Raw genomic sequence first — 16,971 nt, forward strand, 5'->3', positions numbered from 1 at the left:
GAAACAGTTTGTTATTGTTCATACAAAATTTCTTCATACATTTTCATACTTTTTTAGTTGTAGAATCTTGATATATTATTTTATATCCTGTGAAAATAGGGGTATTGTTTGCCTTTCTGTGTTTTAATCTTCATCTTTAAAATGTGTAATAACATGTATACAGTCAAATTTAACACTTTTATTAGTTGTACACAATATATAACCCTTCAATCGAATCCAAAAAGAAAATTGAAACAATGGTAAAATAACTGTATCAAAGATTCAGGTTTATTGTTGCAAAAAAATGTATGTGAGCCAAAAGTTGCACTTGTAGAATAGCGTGTGTCCCAAAAATCCTAAAACAAAAGTGTAATTTGAATGTAAACCAAATGTGTTAAATGGTGAATATGTTCCAAATAGGACAAAACAAATTCCTATATTGGTTGACATGTAGTATTGCTATGGCTCACTTGTGGCCCAGATCTGGCAAACAAGAGCGGACGGCCCAAGTTCCAACATTCCATGGGGTATGTGGGAAGAGTGGGCTGTGGACCAGATCCGGGACAAAACTATTTTGCTCTGGGGTTAGGAATATATTACATCACAACATACAATTCTCTGCTTGTTACAGATGATGCTCAACCAGCACGGACAGGTTCACAGAGAAACGCATTTGCTACTTCTCGGACACCATAGTGAACAACTCAGGGCCAATGGGAAGCCAACAGTGCAGCGAGCAAGGTTGTCTGCACCCGCGATTCTTAGCAGGGTGGGTTGAGCTGTAGTTTATGTCGTTACTAGGCAGCGGTAACGCTTCTGCTGACAGAGACCTCTCGCTAACTCTGTGTGAAGTTACACTACGGACCGGACACAACAGCAGGGGGCTCGCCCGCTGGGAAGAACTACCACCGTCACCCTGGCGTCCTCAAGGTTCATGTCTACTTGGTTTTCTTTATTAAACAACTCTCACGTAGCTGAGCGTCCCTGAAATGTAGCCTCCCAAGCTAAGCTAGCGTTAGCTCTGTTTCAAAACTACCTCTGTGTTCCAGCGACATAAGAGAAAAGCTGCGGAAGAAGGGACGTGCTCTGCAAGAAACTCTGGTAAAAAACCGACATGAGGACGACGTCCAGGTAAAGTTACACCAGTTCACATTAAAGGACGCAGTTAAAGACAAAAATGAAGTCTTACTTGTTTACTGTGCACTGATGGTAGCCATCATTTTGAGTTGAAATGAACAAGAGTCCTCCCCAACATGAGAGACTCGAGTCAGACCCACAGTGAAGCTGCTAACTCTTCAGCTCATATAATTATACTCGATAGGCTCTGGTTCCGTCCAAGTTGGGTGAAGGGAAACGACCAACCACCATGAAGGTTGGTGTGTGTTTGTTCTGTAGACGGTAGTAAGCTGTAGTTGCCCTCCTGTGTGCTGCTGGCTGCTCCACACCCCATCCCCACTATCTTCCTCCCCCTCTTCCAGCTTATCTGAGCTAATAAGCAGTGTGGATGCAGGTAGAGTTAGTGTGTGCAGTTCTGCTGCCGCTGCCTCTCTTCACTGTATCTGTGCTTGTGCATCACCAGGAACTCCAAGACAGCGGGGAGGACATGGGAGAGACACTGAAACGCAGGTTCAAGGAGCAGAGACGGAGGCGGAAGACAAAGGTACTTCATCGTATATATGTAAGGTTTCCAAATGATTAAAAGTGATTGTATTGGCAGATGATACAAACCTACTCTGTTGTAGTAGGACCTTGGAACCACTTTTGGATACCACGTAGAGGGAACTGAAAACTATTAAGAGTTGGTTTTATACAATAAATGAACACTGAACTAACCCACTCTATCAAATTTAAACCACTAAAATGTAAAGATCTGGTTCACTGCCCAATTTATGGACAAAGCCTCAAAGAATATATTCTTACCCAACAGTATCCAAAGTTGAGTCAAATGAGAGAAAATCAGCATGAGCAAACAGGAGAAAGTTCTTTTATAAACAATTACTGTTTTAACCAACACACAGAATCACTGTGTCCCAGTAAAATGAGTCAAGTCTTCGAATAATTGTGCAAAGGGACTGGAAATCTGTTTAACATTGTATAAGTTAAAACTAATGTTTAAAAATAACATGGGTATATGGAGGAGGATTTGTAGGTTGTCCTATTGCTGAAGTTTGTCCCATTCTGACTATCATGTTTTCTTTATTTGGTGTTTTCTTTTTGCTCTGAAAGCTGTATTTGTTACTCTATTATAAGCTTTATTGGTGTTTATTTGTTTATTTGACTTGTTTTGAGTGAAATATGGTAGCCTAAGCATAAAGCTTGAAGGAGTGTGTTTAACATAGATTCTAAGAAAGGGAAGACACAATAAGCTTACACTACATTCCTACTCCTTCCAGACATAAAATGTGCACTTAAATGGATATTTTTGTCTTTTTCCTTGTCTAAAATGCCAGACTAAACTTTTCATTCATTCATTCTTCTGGCACCCTGTCAATTCTCATTCCCTGATCCTCTAACTGTCTCCACTTAAGAGCTCTGACACTAAAAGTGCTAATCGCTGCTGCATTTCTTGCTAAATTTTAGCTGCTTGAGCAGTCTTCAGCCCAGGAGTCCCAGGATGATGTGGAAGAGATATCCAGCATCCAGCACCACAGTGAAAATGAGGGATCAGCTGAGCAGGCAGCCGAGCCAGTTGTTGGTTCGAGACCTCCAACTGGTTCTAAGAGAGGTAGGTGTCCCATGAATCTGTCTCACCTGATGCCTCAGTATAATGAGCTGCATTTCTCAAAATACAGCCACAAAACAACTGTTTTTAAAGAAAAAAGAAAAAAAATGACACTGAAAATCTGGAAATATCTTGTAAACTAATCTGAGATGCTGATGAAGGACATAGTGTCAAAATTGGAGGTAAGAAAGAGACAATTTAGTCCTTCAGTAAAGAGATTTGATAACCCCTGTAATGCGTGTTTTAAAGTGTTTTTGTTGCACATACTACTTAAATGTAGCTTTTTTTGTTGTTTTGTTCACTTTTAGTTTTTGCTCTGTTATAGGCACTGTTGTTTAATTGTTGTTTCGTGATGTGCTTCTGTTCATGTCTCTCCTCAGAAATGCAGCATACTACTGGCTCTCAGCATTTAGACACCTCTGTCAAAAAATACTTGGAAGAGAGGCTGAGAGCCGCCATGGTAACTCCAATTATATCTTTTCCACACAAACCAGCTTTTAGGTTTAAATAAGAATTTAAAAGATCCATTTTTAGATGCAAATGTGAAATTCCCAATCCTTGAAGAAAAGTGTTGATGCATAATGAATGGCCTCTTTTGTTTCAGTCTAAAGGTCAGAGCCTTCAGCAGGAGGAGGCCTCTCCAGAGCCAGCCAGTCGCTTACAGAGCTTCAGAGACAGAGACACTGTAACAAGGTTTGACAGAGAGGTGAGTATGTTCCTCAATCCATCCATGATTATACCTCTGTGATACAACCCTGCGATGGTTATTTAACTCCCAGTGTTTTACAGGTTGAACCAGACAAAGCTGGAAGACATAACGTCCCTCCGGACATTAGCAACAGGGTCAAGTTACGAGAAGCAACAAGACAAGTAAGACATAGAAAAACATGCAATCCTTTATGTACCATTCATTTATATCATTGTATTTATTTGTTCTTTTCCAATGTAGGCAGAACAAGGGCTCCCGACTGCTGAAGAAGCATACAAATTCTTTACGTTCAACTTTGAGCCAGATCCACAACATGAGACAGAGAAGATTAACAGGAAAAGACAAAAACAGAATAAAACAACTGAGGACAGAGACGAAGAAGGGGGACATGAAGCTGAAGATCAAGAAGATGGTGACATAGATGAGGATAATCAAGATGAACATGAAGACACCAACAATATTGTAAGAAAGTAGTCACTTGTAGGGTAGACTTCTCCAATAATGTGTTGAGTTTTTTTTGTATTGTGTGAACATCACAGAAACTGCAACTTCACAAGGTATATTAGGCTCAGTTCAAATTAAGACCTTTATTCAATAGCGTCCATTCAGGTCATTAATCTTTGTAAATGTGTATGTGTGTCCTAATTATTTCCACACGATTCGTAGCTGCAGTTGCATAAGTCACACGTAGGTTCTGTCTACCTCATATTCTTTGTCCTGCCTCAGAGTGAAGAAGATCCTTTGGTTCGAGGCGAAGAGGAAGATTTATTCCTCATTGAAAAGTCATCCCAAGACTTCCTGGAAGTGAAGAAAGCAGAGTATGTCGGGTATCAAAAACGTATCCAGAGAGAGAGAGAAAGTGAGCTTCTCTTTACCCCAAGTTCTCGACCAGGTACTCCAATGCACTGAACCACATGATAAACACCTACATCTCTTCAAAACTGATCCTCAGTTTTAATATTCTGTTCAGGATAATCAATATATTTAAATGTTTTATTTATTGTTGTCACAGTGCCAACATCCATTAAACTGCCTGAAAACATGAGGCCCCGTTATCTCGAGGATGAGGGTCTGTATGTGGGAAAAAGGCCCCCTATGTCCCAGACTAATGAGAACATTCTGGAGAGCCGCATTTTAAAAATGGAAGAGGTAATCTCAACCAACATACTGGACAGTTTAACTATGTCACTGGCTCTGAACCTTCCAGGAATTCTCTGAAATGCATTTTAATTCTTATAATTTATTAAGGGAAAGAAGTGGATTGGAGATGATGGCAGGATCATGGCTCTGCCGGACCCCATTAAGGAATCATCCACAAGACCCCCTCTCTTCCACATGGAGGAGGACCTGGACCCGGCTCTGCAAACTGTATACAGGAAGGTCAGACACATGCCCGCTGTGACTCCCACTTTGATCACCACATCCATTTACCAAATCTAAATCTGTTATGACCCCCTAAAAAGGCTCCTCACAAAGAAGTGAAATAATTCAGAGTCACTAAATAGCAGCAAAGATCTACGTTTATTACTGAAGACCCATTTGGTCACACAGTTCAACACCTCTGCTATTGCTACATCCTGTAACGTAAATTTACATGTACAATTTACAAATGTTGGAACTGGTGGATCTCCTTGCACAGCCTCTTTTCAAAACAAGCGTCCATGTTCTTCATCTTCTTCTCTTCTTAGCAACCAAACCCTAGAGTGTGCCTCGAACTGGAAAGTGTTGAACAACAGCATCTATTGTCCCTGCAGCATGCACAATGAATGCATACAGTCAGCGGCGTCACACATTTTGGTCTGCACGTCGTCTGTATAGATGGTCTGTGTGTACCCTTAGCTAAATCTTCTGTTCACTTAGAAAGGTTTCTTATCTGATTTAAGGATACCTATGTTTATACATGCAAGCAAAACACAGGTGCTAAATATATTTCAATGTGATCATTGTTTTTCAAAATATTGAATGATTGATGATGATTTCAATTCCCCAGGCAATAAAGTCCAAGTATGCAAACATGTACATAGCTGGTACAGCAGATCCTGAGGGAGACTACCAACTTGATGTTGATGTTTCTGGGCTGATCTTCTCCCATCACCCACTCTTCAGTCGCGAACATGTCCTGGGAGCCCGGCTAGCTCAGCTGTACGACCAGTACCTCACCAGGCAGCACAATAACCTGACAGGACACTTGACTGACAAGGTAATGTCACCAATACTATAAAACGTCCTTACATTTTTCTTCCTTAAAACGTATTATTCAAAGAGGTCCCATATATAAATTGAGTGTGTTTTGTTTTTTCTGTCGGCTGCAGTTGAATGGGTTGAGGAGTGCACTGCGGAATATGCTTGAGATCCACGACAGCCAGAGCCTCACTCAGGCCATGCAGCAGAGGATATCTGATTACAGTCTGGAGATTCGGTGAGTTTCCCAGATCTTGTCTCTCCCATCTGTGTCCTGTCCAGACATCTACCTCTACTCTACTTTAATCACTATGACTATCAATATTCCTGCTGCATGTTTGTCCCTCTTAATACTGTAGAAATACGGCAGTTAAGAGCGAGCAGCAGAAAGACCGGACTCTGCTGAAGAACATAATTAAAGTGTGGAAGGAGATCAAGGCCCTGAGAGAGTTCCAGACGTTCACCAACACACCCTACAAGCTCTTCCTCAGAAAGTAATGCTCTGTAATTTTTACCAAATACAATGTGATTCCTATATTCACGACCCCTCCCCTACCCATGTCTACTGGATAATGTATCTTCTTGTTAACCACAGATTCTTGTAATCCTGTGACTAATGGGACCCTCTCGAAAATGAGTTGGTGCAACTCCAGGGGTTTATCCCATTTGAATAAATAAATGTCACAGCAACTAATGTGCTGTGTTTTCCACATTTGCTCCAGAGAGAATGTAGACCAGGCGACAGATGAGCAGGTGTTTGAGGATGAAATCTCGGCAGAAGTTGTGGAATTGGAGGCTGAGAGTGAGGAGGACTACCAACGAAAGCTGGCAGAGTACAAGAAACAGCTGGCAGAGTGGAAGCTCTCAAGAAGAAAACAGGTGCCTAACTATTCAATATTTATTTGCTTGGATTAGTTAGTGACATCTGAACATATTGTATGCTACTGTACAAATAAACTCTGTTTATTTATATCTTAAGCTTATAGAAAAAAATCTGCATGGCCTTGTTGACTGTGTAAATATGAAAATATAGTGATACCAACACTTATATCTCTTTGTTTGCAGAAAGCCAAAAAGAAGAAGAGAAAAAAGAAGAAGAAGGGCCAGTTACAGGATGACACAGAAGAAGATGAAGACCAGGAGTTGAGTGAATCAGAAGGGCCTGAGGAAGAAGACTGTCCAAAGCCTGAGCCTCCCGAGAGGCCAGACTTTGACTCTATAGAGCAGCAAGTCAGAGAGAAAGCTTCCAGGATACGCAGGAAACCAGGAGAGTCTGTCCTGATTCCTGAGCTGCATGCATCTGGAAACATCACGGCCAATGACCTCTGCCCCAGGTACGAGCACAATCATGGCGAAAGTCTGGGTTTCTTACAGAAGATTTTAACTTTGATTCAGATTCACCTTTTTAGAAAAGATTTTATTTAACAAATCAAAGGATGCAAGCATTAATTTGTTTTACTTTGATGCTTCCCCCGGAAAAGACCTAACATGTGTTTTTTGTGATCCGATCACAAGTGGAAAGTGCGTGCGTTCACACCTGTCTGTGTCGGCGAGAGAGAGAGAGAGAGAGGAGTCAGGAGAGTCTGAATGAATCTCATGCAGCTGTGCTGTGATGAAAGTGGTGATCAGTGTTGATATAGTGGCGGTGGTTACAAACAAATCAACGAGAAGAGAAAAAAATTCACGTTCATACTGCTAAACGAAGAGCTGTCCACCACAAAAAACACAGGTTAATACCAGGTGTGTATGGGGCTATATTTTAAAATTTCCACTCAACTTTTTGTTTAGGCTTCACTAGTGAAGACACTTGGTTAGGCAGCTGTGAGCCAAGTCAGTGGGTTCCAATGATAAGCAGAGCCAGGCAAGGAGACCAAGGTGAGAGGGAGAGATGGCTGGAGCAGATGAGGGTGAGCAGGCTGCTAGGTTTGATAGCTGGACAATAGAAGTGGTGAGTCTGAGCTGGGTATTAATGGCAGGCATAATCTTTGAGTGAGAGCTGGTAACCTGACTCCTGCACACTGTGACGCTTAAGCACTGACCTCTAGGGCCCTATTTAATCAGTGTTATGTTGTTTTAAATGTGCGATTCTCATCCTGATTCTGTTATCATGTCACTGCGACTGGCCACCATTTAAAAAAAAAAAAAAAAAAAACATTTGGCCACCAGCCCTGATCAAAGGTTACTTGACAACGGGCCTAACAACTTTATTTGGAGGATATCGAACTAACTTCTTCTCGTCTGTCACATGATAAACTTCCTGTGTACTTGAAAATGGGGAAATTATCTCACTCCCTTGCAAATATCTCACTAGTGTTTTTACAAAAGTAAGATGATAACACTCAAAGATGGACTGCACTTTCACTGTGGATGCTTTTGTTTTCTCTTTTGTTGTAGGGCTGAAGTAGCTCGAAGAGAAGATGTTGCAAAACGCTCTCTTTTCATCAAGATCCTGTACAATGGCAAAGAAGTTTCCCGAACTGACAGCCGCTCCCTGAACACTGATTTCAGAGTGCACTTTGGTCAGATTTTCAATCTCAAGATAGTCAATTGTCCTCAAAGCATCAATTTGCAGGTACAGTACAGAAACGTGTGCTATTGCTGATAAATAGCCTCAGGAGAAGTTTTCTTTTCTCACCATCTCCATGTGGGTGCACGGTTTGCGGGCAGGTGTTTGAAGAGCTTGGATCATCGTGTTCCCTCCTGACTCAAGTGTTCGTCCCAGTGCCAGAACCTTCTGTCTTAACGGGCAGCGGCCCTCTTGAGGAATTTGAGTTCAGCAGCAACCAGAGAGTGATGTTTGACCATGAAGGAGTTGGAAGTGGTAAATGTCTCCACTTGACACCTGTTCAGATGTGAAACACTGTGGCTCAAAAATGCCATTCATTTCAGTAACACATTATTTATTGTCTGTCTGTCTGTCTGGCTCGTCAGATGTCCCCCTGTCCTTCGAGCCTGATGGCAGTAACAAACAGACCCTGCTGACCTCTGGTAAACTGTCCTGTTGTGTTTCCTGGGGTATTGGGGAGGATGATGTACCACTCGCCCCTCCTGTGTCTCAACAACCTGGTGGCATACACAGGTAATATCCCTTCAAGAACAGTATTGGTGGTCTTGTGGTTATGTTTGACAGTTTGGTCATTGCACGCACTTACTGTGACATTAACACAATGCCTCTCCCTTTCATGAGAGGACACGGTGAAGTCAAAATTGGTAGTGGGTTCAGGCAGGTCACAAAGTCAAGCTCAGCCACAATCCAGTGCGTCAGCTGTCAGCAGCAGATCTCTGCCACCCCACATCAGCTGATGGGTCAGCTGATCCCATCTGTTAGTAGTTTGAACACTTTCACTCTCTGTCTCTGTTTTAGTGGCCTGGGCCGTCTTGATGCTGTCACATCTATCGGGGCATCTGGACTCTATGACATGAAAAAAATTGGGGAGTGGGCCACGCAGTCACGATTGGACCCCAACGACCCAAAAAATGCTTCTATCATGCAGCTGCTAAAAGTGGGTGCCACAACACAGAGCTGTTCAAACATCTCAGGGATCCTGGAGAATTCAAGTTTCTCATTTTTGTAACTTTGTTTCTTTTGTTTACCAGGTGGCCAGAAGTGGAGAGGTGACAGCTCCGGAGTACTTCAGACTAGAGCAGCTCCAGGAGGAGTTTAACTTTGTGACTGATGAAGAGTTGGAGGGGTCAAAACGATTTCGCCTGCTCAGGCTCAGGAACCAAGAAGTTGCAGAGTTTCGAAATTACAAATGTGTTCCTGGTCTGGAGAGGGAGGTCTCGGATAAGGTTTTCCAGGTCAGCCTTCCAAATATTTACATGTCGTAGAATGTTATGAATATGGCAAAAGGAGGATATATTTGCTCTATGTGAGGTAATTTTTTTTCTTTGGTCAACATTAGGAGTATGAGAAGAGACTGAAGGATGGAGAGATAATTGACACCAAGGAACATCTGGATTCACACAGAGCTTTAGTTGCCAAATACCTTCAGAAGGTGAATAAACACATCAGATGTAAACATGTTTTTACCTCAGTGTTTTGCTCATGATATTTTCACATATTTTGGCATTTACCCACAGATCCGAGAATCAGTCATCAACAGATTTCTTCTTGCCAAGCATCACTACCTCCTGTCTGACTTGGTGATTGAAGAGGAGATTCCGAGCATCGGGTAAATACTCCTGTGGGCATTATTAATTCACTAAATAGTCTGTCTCACTTTTAAATCCCAGCTCTCTGTCTTCTAAATGGAATTCATTTATGTTTGTGGGATGAATGTTGATGCGTATTCCCACTTGCCAAACAAATTAAAAAGCTACAAAGTGTGTGTAAACTGTGGGATCAGCAGCCAAATCAACTTATCAGATTGACGGCGCCCATATAAATCACAGGGTGACGTACGTTTGTTTTTTTTGGCCTGATGCTGCTTCAGCCTATTTGCTCTTGAGCTCCACACTGCACTAATACTGTTTTCCGGAACTGTTTAAGGTGGTTCTTCAGTCTTCAGTCTCTTGATGGCGTTTGAGTAGATTTCTACATTGTGATGCACGTCAACACCAGTCACGCTATCGGATGGGAGGCACATGGTGTTTATTATTGAAAGTGAATGTTAAAATTTCTTTTGTTCCAATTTTCTTCTGTTCTCTTGCTTTGCGTTTTAACAGTGGTGCAGGTCCGGGGTATGCGCTTAGAGTTTCTTTCTTTTTCTCCCACCCTATGTGTTTTTGTTTCTCCCTTTAGTTTGAACCCTGAGTAGCACCGTAGTAACAAGTCGACTTGTGCAATAGTTACTCTGTGTTCCTCGTGTATTTTACAAATATTTTAATGCATAGATCATCTATGATGTGACATCTATTATAAATTTATAATATAGTCACATTATCCATTATAATAATGTTATCATACTCTATTTGTAACTCTAAGTAGTGAAGCAGTTTGGCATAATTTGAACTGTATTAATCTTTCTTCAACTGCTGTGATACAAAAGAGTTATACACAGTATAAACCAACCTTACTGGTCCCATGTGCTAACAGCTCTTTCTTTGCCATCAGAGGTCACAGGAGATAAACACTCTACTCATGACTATTGTGATTGTAAAATTACAAATACCTGGACGGGCTAAAGTGTTGGTGGCAATAATCCCACACTCTCAATGAAAAAGTATTTGTGATCGGTAGATAAATTCATGTAGTCCATCTGATGCCATTTCAAATGAATGGTTGACACAAGGCGTTTCTTGTGACACTCAGGATCCTAGGAATCAATCTTTTCAAGCTGGCTGAATCCAAGCGGCCGCTGAAACCTCAGAGAAAAGAGAGGAAGAAGGTGACAGCTCAGAATCTGTCAGACGGAGACATCAGACTGCTGGTCAACATCATCCGGGCCTATGACATTCCCGTCCGCAGACCCCAGAGCAAGTCAGTGTTCAGCACACCCACTCATGTTGAGAGCACTGTAGGGAGGAATGAAAGTCCTCGTTTCCCCCCAGAAATGTCGATGAAAATCCTACTTTTGTTATGATGATTTTGCAGGATTAAAGACTTTGTTTTTTATTTTAGTAAACCAGGACAATCACCTCAGAGTGTCATCCAGGGCAGCGACTGGCTGATCGGACAGGTATAACACACCTCAAACTTTTCTCTAGATCTGGCAGCAATTTAATCTGTATGATCAATATTATCTATGTCTTTAATGTGTGTTTTTTGTAATGTAGGTGCAAGTGAGGCCATTTGTGGAGGTTTCTTTCCAGCGCACAGTACTTCAAACCACCACAGCAGATGGACCAAACCCCTGTTGGAATGAGGAGCTGCAGCTGCCATTTAGGTGAGCAACAGTGTATTTCATGTAGGGTGACTACCAGGTGTCCTGTTTGATGTGGGACTGCACAGCATTTCTATCCCTTCTCCCAAAAAAAATTCTCTGTTTTTATATTGAACTGTATAATAGAATTTGAACTTTACCTTAAACAGCCATCAAAATATTTTTAAGATTTAAAAACACATTCTAGTGTTAGGAGAAAGATTACATTTTCATATATGACCAACAATTCCCCAAAAAATTTGAAATATAGTGTAATATTATCAGATTATTCATCTGACAAAGGTGACATAAACCTGACAGAGTTGATCCATATCTGACGGTGGTGACTTGAATTTGTCGTCATTTTAGCTCTCAAATACATTGAATCAATCAATTACATCATTGAGACCAACAAACCAAACAAAGAATAGGTTGTTTATCAACTTGAATAAAATATGTCTCTTACCTAATGGCTGTGAAGAACCTAACACAGTGAGACACACAAGAAAAAAGAGTCTAGATGTTTTGAATTAATGAGTTGGATTTTGAAATTTGAATTTATAAACTGGCCTTCTTCTCTACAGTGCCCCAAATGGTGACTACAGCATTGCCAGCTTGCAGTCAGCGAAAGATGAAGTCTTCATCAGCATATTTGATGAGGTGGTTTATGAAACTGGAGTGGTGAGTAAACCACTCTGACTTTATCTTTCTCTCATCTCAATCACAGTATTTATGCGAGTACATGTTCCTGTAACTGCAGTATTTTACTTTTTAGAGTGACAAGGACGGCGGGAAATCGATTCACACCCGAGCAGAGAAGCACTGGCTGGGCTCTGTCAAGATTCCCTTCAGCACTATTTATTCTCAGTCCAGGGTGAGAGTCATTATTTGTCGTGTGTGTGTGTGTGTGTGTGTGTGTGTGTGTGTGTGTTTTAACGGATTTTGTTTTTGTTTTTTCGACCATCTGGCAGATTGATGGAACATTCAAGGTGAACACACCGGCAGTGCTGCTGGGATACAGTAAGGAGCGGAGCCATGGCACTAATGGTGGTTATGATATGCGAAGCCTGAGCGAGGGAGCATTTATCACAGTATTCATCACCATCGAACCTCAGCTGGTGCCCGGGGAGCCCATCAGGGAGAAGGTGAGTCGTGTCTAGGACCTCAAGCATGGGATTGTGTCTGCTTTTTAGTTTTCAATCAGCATCATTGTCTGCTTGTTTATTTATTAATTTTTTTCAGATTTTAACATTGATGGTCACATCTAGTTCATATAATATAGATGTATGTGTTTGACCAAATAGCTTCCATATTAAAATATTCATTTTCTCTTATGTTTGCCTTTTTGTCACTGACTTGATTTTGCTCTGCTGCATGCACTAGTTAAAGGAACTGAAGGTAAAAGTTCACAAGGACACTCATTAGAATCATCTTTTTTTTGACCTAATTCACCCATTCATGACCCCATCCCTCTAATGAGGTATTGAGTAATTCAGATAGTTCTGACCTGTATTTACCTGCAGTTAAGTTTTGACCTTGTTGTGCAGTTTGACAGCCAGGAGGATGAGCACTTACTTCAGGCCTCAGAGAGATTTGAGAGGGATGCAGCCCAGCAATATCCGGACCGACCCTTCATTACCACTGTCATAGACCTCAATGGGAAAACGGTCTTCATCACACGATATATTCGACCGCTCAACCCCCCACAGGAGTTACTGGATGCATTCCCTAACAACCCCCAGGAAGCCACGGTCAGTGTGATGGAACTGAGTATATAGAAATGTGCAGGGCTGAACTAGGCCAATATCCTGTACTTTTAAGTATAACAAAAAAAAAAGACCAATCGAATTCTGCAGCCATAATAAAAAAGGCTGGTTCAACTTTCACCTTCTGTAATCACAAACCCCAAACAGCCTCAGAGCAGTTACACTCTGACTCATAAGATTAGAAACAAATAAGAGTATACCTAATTGCACACTAGATGTGGCAGATTAACTGAACACAGTCACTTACACTAACCTGAGAAGGACATTGACACTGTACTGATTGAAGCAGTTTTCAGTCATGACCTGTGGGCAAAATTCAGAGAATTGGCGACAGAGTTTACCCAGAGTTTTCCTTCACACATGCACAACAGAGCGAGAGGTTCTCTGCACAGCAATGAATCCTCTGCATTATTCAGGCGAGAGGTGGAGCGGCCAGATGCAGCAGGCAGAGGATTTCAGACAGATTTCTCCTGGATTTCTTTCGGACATTGTTCTAGGAGGTCAGGCGGAGAAAGTTCGCAGAGGAGCGTCTCACTCCGTCATTTACGTTCACACATTGACCTCCTCCAGAGAAAATACAGAGGAACTGCAGAGTTCAGTGCATGTCTGCAAGCAGACCACAGTCTGAAAATAGAGCAGGAATGGCACAAGCAGAGCTCTGCCCAGAGAGGACAGGCTGTGCTTTCAATATGATGAGGGAGCCATAGAGACAGAATTAAACTTTATACACAATATGAAAACTACAGCAACATAAGGGATTCTTTGAGGAGAATGTGAGAAAATATTGCTAAGAATTGCTTAAGGGGCTGTATGTGTGAACGTAAATATCCGAGGGAGAGGCTCCGGATTTTCTGCAGACTCTCTCCATCTTGTCCCTTGTATAAAGTCCGCAGAAAGTCTGAAGGGGCCGATATGAGTACACAGCAGGAGGTCCTCCATAGGTTTCATGATCTGCCTGCTGCACCAGCCCTGTGAACACGTCTGAGAAAGTCCGGACCCAATTCTCCGGACCTTTTTTGGATGTCATGTCTGAAAATGGCCTAATTGTGCTTAATTTATGCAACACATGTGAATGTCATACCAATTAAGTGTATTGAAATTGGAAATTTTGAAATAGAAAGAGGCTGCTCAGATGCCTGTGTTTCTTATTGACTCCACTTACTCTGTCCCTACACAGGCCCTGGTTGCCCGGTTTGTTTCGCTCATCCCATCTCTGCCAGACAGAGTTTCCTTTTCTGGTGTCTGTGACCTGTGGAGCACCTGTGATGTGAGTCAACTCTCTTTGAGATATTGGGACTGTAAAAGGAGGTAATCGCCTGTCTTACAGTACCTTGTTTCCTCTTCCTGTTTGTAGCAATTCCTCACCCTCCTAGCAGGAGATGAAGAGGAACATGCTGTACTGTTGTGCAACTACTTTCTGTCAATGGGCAAGAAAGCCTGGCTCATCATTGGAACTGCTATACCAGAGGTGGGTCACATTTCTTTTTAAAATATGGAGATTTTACCAATGGACATGTATAGAAAAGTAACATAGCTTTTGAGGCCTAAATCAGCAGCTCTAAGCTTTTTAAATGTTTCATTTCTCAGGGACCCACAGCGTATGTCCTGACCTATGAGCAGAGCCGCTACCTGATATGGAATCCCAGCAGTGGTCAGTACTATGGCCAGTATGACACCTTTTGCCCACTGCAGACAGTTGGTTGCCTGGTCAATGCTGACAATGTGAGTGAGAGAGACACTATATCACATTTTTCACAATGTGACACTTCACTCTTTAATAATTTCCTTTTGTTTGCTGTGACTAATTATATGTTCTGTGACATATAGGTGTGGTTAAATGTTCAACAATACACTGCACCAATGAGGATGAGTTTTGACACCACAAAAGCAAATTTGTGGAAGCCCTTTTTCTCCCGCTCATTCTCCCACCCTGGACTGTCAAGCGTACAAGTGAGTGTTCAACATGTCCGCATATTCTCAAAGTATTTTTTTTTTCATGTCATCAATATTTCAACTAAATCGAATTGTCTTTAGCAAGAGGAGCTGGTGTACCGACGCACAGACAAAGCAGCTGCAGCTGAGCTTCAGGACAGGCGAGTTATGGCAACTGATTTTGTTCTTGAAATGTTTGTTACTTGATTTTTAAGCTACACTTAAGACAAAATGCATCTCTTTCCAAACAGAATTGAGAAGATCCTGAAGGAGAAGATCATGGAGTGGCGTCCTCGTCAACCAACCCGCTGGAACCGCTACTGCACCACCACCCTCAAACAATTCCTGCCCAAACTGGAGATGAGTGGGGGGCGCGACGTGGCTGAGGGGCACCGCCACGAGTTGCAGAGCCTGCTGGGAGACAACAGGGTAAGTCTGAAATGGGTGTTACTCTAAACTGTGTGATATAATCAGACATCAATCTGTCGTCATCTGCTTTGTAAAAGCTGGCGGAAACATATGATCTCAATGACAGATTCATATCATAAATTACCTCTAATACTGCATATGTTTCTTTTTAGATTGCAGGATTCCCCTTGCATCTGCCCTTCTCTGAGATTCGTCCCATCGTAGAGGCAGTGCACAGCACTGGAGTTCACAATATCCAGGCATCAAATGTGGAGTTTGCCCTGGCTGTGTACGTGCACCCTTACCCTAATAATGTCCTATCTGTGTGGGTGTACCTGGCCTCACTGGTCCGCACATGAGACACTGATCTCACTGTTTATGCTGCTTTGATAGATGAATGAACTATAGTCAGAGTGAAGCTCATTACATATTATGTTTCCACACCACTGTAAGATATTATTTGTATAAAATGTTGATCAGGTTAATATTAAAAAATATTTAGTTATGAGTTCAATATCTTTATGAGTTGCTGCCTACTCTTCCTGTTTCCACTGCAAGCCACTTATTGCAATTAGATTAAGAAATGATTCTGGGCAGCTGGAGAAAAAACCAGCAGAGGGACCTGTCGTGTTGAGGTGTAACCAGAGAGGAAGCCTATTTAAAGCACTTGATGGTGACCTGTCCTCAGGGTAGATTTATTACACCAGCATTTTTAAATGATGCATTTCTTTGGCAAAGACGTGTCCACAAGGTAAAATTAGGGACTTTATGTTGTTTGCATTTGCAAAATTGATGTGCATGCTAGGCATGCAAATGTTATATTTTTTAATGCATTTCATGTACTTGTATACAATGAAATTGTGATGGCAATTTCTATTGAATAAAGAGCAAAGTCAGTGCTGGTCTTTCTGAGATTTGGTCCCTGTAGATGCCCACAAAACATCAAGTATATGAGAAGGGAAAAGAAAAGAAAATTAGCACTTTGACTAGGATTTCTGAACATTTCTTGCATTATTTTCTTGCACTGTGGTTCAGCCCATCCGAAGTCTAGGAGGGCTGCACACATCCGGCAGCTCAGACAAGCAGATAGGGAAGACCACCCTTCAGCAACTGTCAGCAGGCCTGGCTAAGATCAATTCAAGCCAGCTTCCTGGAAGTACAAGGTGTGGTGCTTTAGCTTCATCTTGTACCCAAGGGTAATGTGGCCACTGAAGCAGGATGGAAGCAAAAGCAACTCATTCATCTGCAGATGGATTGGGTTTCAAAAGTGCCTCCAAACAACAAGCCTGTAAGGGTGGATCACACTGCAGCTACCCTTAAAATCAAATACCCTTGGATACAGGCAAGAGAAGGCAAGGCTGATGATGGATCTGAGGGACTCTGCTGATAAGTCTGTGAGGGACATGCCTGTGTGGTGACAGGGAGGAAATGGAGGTCGTAAGAGGAAGTTCAGAAAGCAGTGAGCAAGAT

General features: G+C 42.0%; 1 protein-coding gene across 1 annotated transcript; it reads left to right on the forward strand.

The window, feature by feature from the left end:
• Positions 1-698: 698 nt before the first annotated feature.
• Positions 699-16,398, forward strand: cc2d2a (coiled-coil and C2 domain containing 2A). Its single transcript, XM_035177376.2, has 39 exons — positions 699-909; positions 1,029-1,110; positions 1,301-1,351; positions 1,559-1,639; positions 2,560-2,704; positions 3,082-3,161; positions 3,306-3,407; positions 3,491-3,571; positions 3,651-3,872; positions 4,137-4,302; positions 4,423-4,559; positions 4,659-4,790; positions 5,401-5,610; positions 5,723-5,829; positions 5,951-6,085; positions 6,314-6,470; positions 6,657-6,925; positions 7,986-8,163; positions 8,259-8,412; positions 8,523-8,670; positions 8,956-9,094; positions 9,189-9,392; positions 9,497-9,589; positions 9,675-9,766; positions 10,260-10,274; positions 10,846-11,013; positions 11,155-11,212; positions 11,310-11,419; positions 11,980-12,076; positions 12,171-12,269; positions 12,367-12,540; positions 12,943-13,146; positions 14,339-14,428; positions 14,516-14,629; positions 14,749-14,883; positions 14,989-15,111; positions 15,196-15,254; positions 15,345-15,522; positions 15,675-16,398. The coding sequence occupies exons 3-39, from the start codon at positions 1,346-1,348 to the stop codon at positions 15,858-15,860; spliced, it is 4,848 nt and encodes a 1,615-aa protein (XP_035033267.2). The 5' UTR covers positions 699-909; positions 1,029-1,110; positions 1,301-1,345; the 3' UTR covers positions 15,861-16,398.
• The last annotated feature ends 573 nt before the right edge of the window (positions 16,399-16,971 follow it).

Source organism: Hippoglossus stenolepis, chromosome 14 (genome assembly GCF_022539355.2).
Source record: "Hippoglossus stenolepis isolate QCI-W04-F060 chromosome 14, HSTE1.2, whole genome shotgun sequence".
Lineage (NCBI taxonomy): Eukaryota > Metazoa > Chordata > Actinopteri > Pleuronectiformes > Pleuronectidae > Hippoglossus > Hippoglossus stenolepis.

What these genes read in the sequence shown, in the direction of transcription:
- cc2d2a (XM_035177376.2), top strand. An exon ending in ACCTGTGGAGCACCTGTGAT is followed by an intron (nt 14,429 to 14,515) that starts GTGAGTCAACTC and finishes TCCTGTTTGTAG; the next exon opens with CAATTCCTCACCCTCCTAGC. An exon ending in TTGGAACTGCTATACCAGAG is followed by an intron (nt 14,630 to 14,748) that starts GTGGGTCACATT and finishes TTCATTTCTCAG; the next exon opens with GGACCCACAGCGTATGTCCT.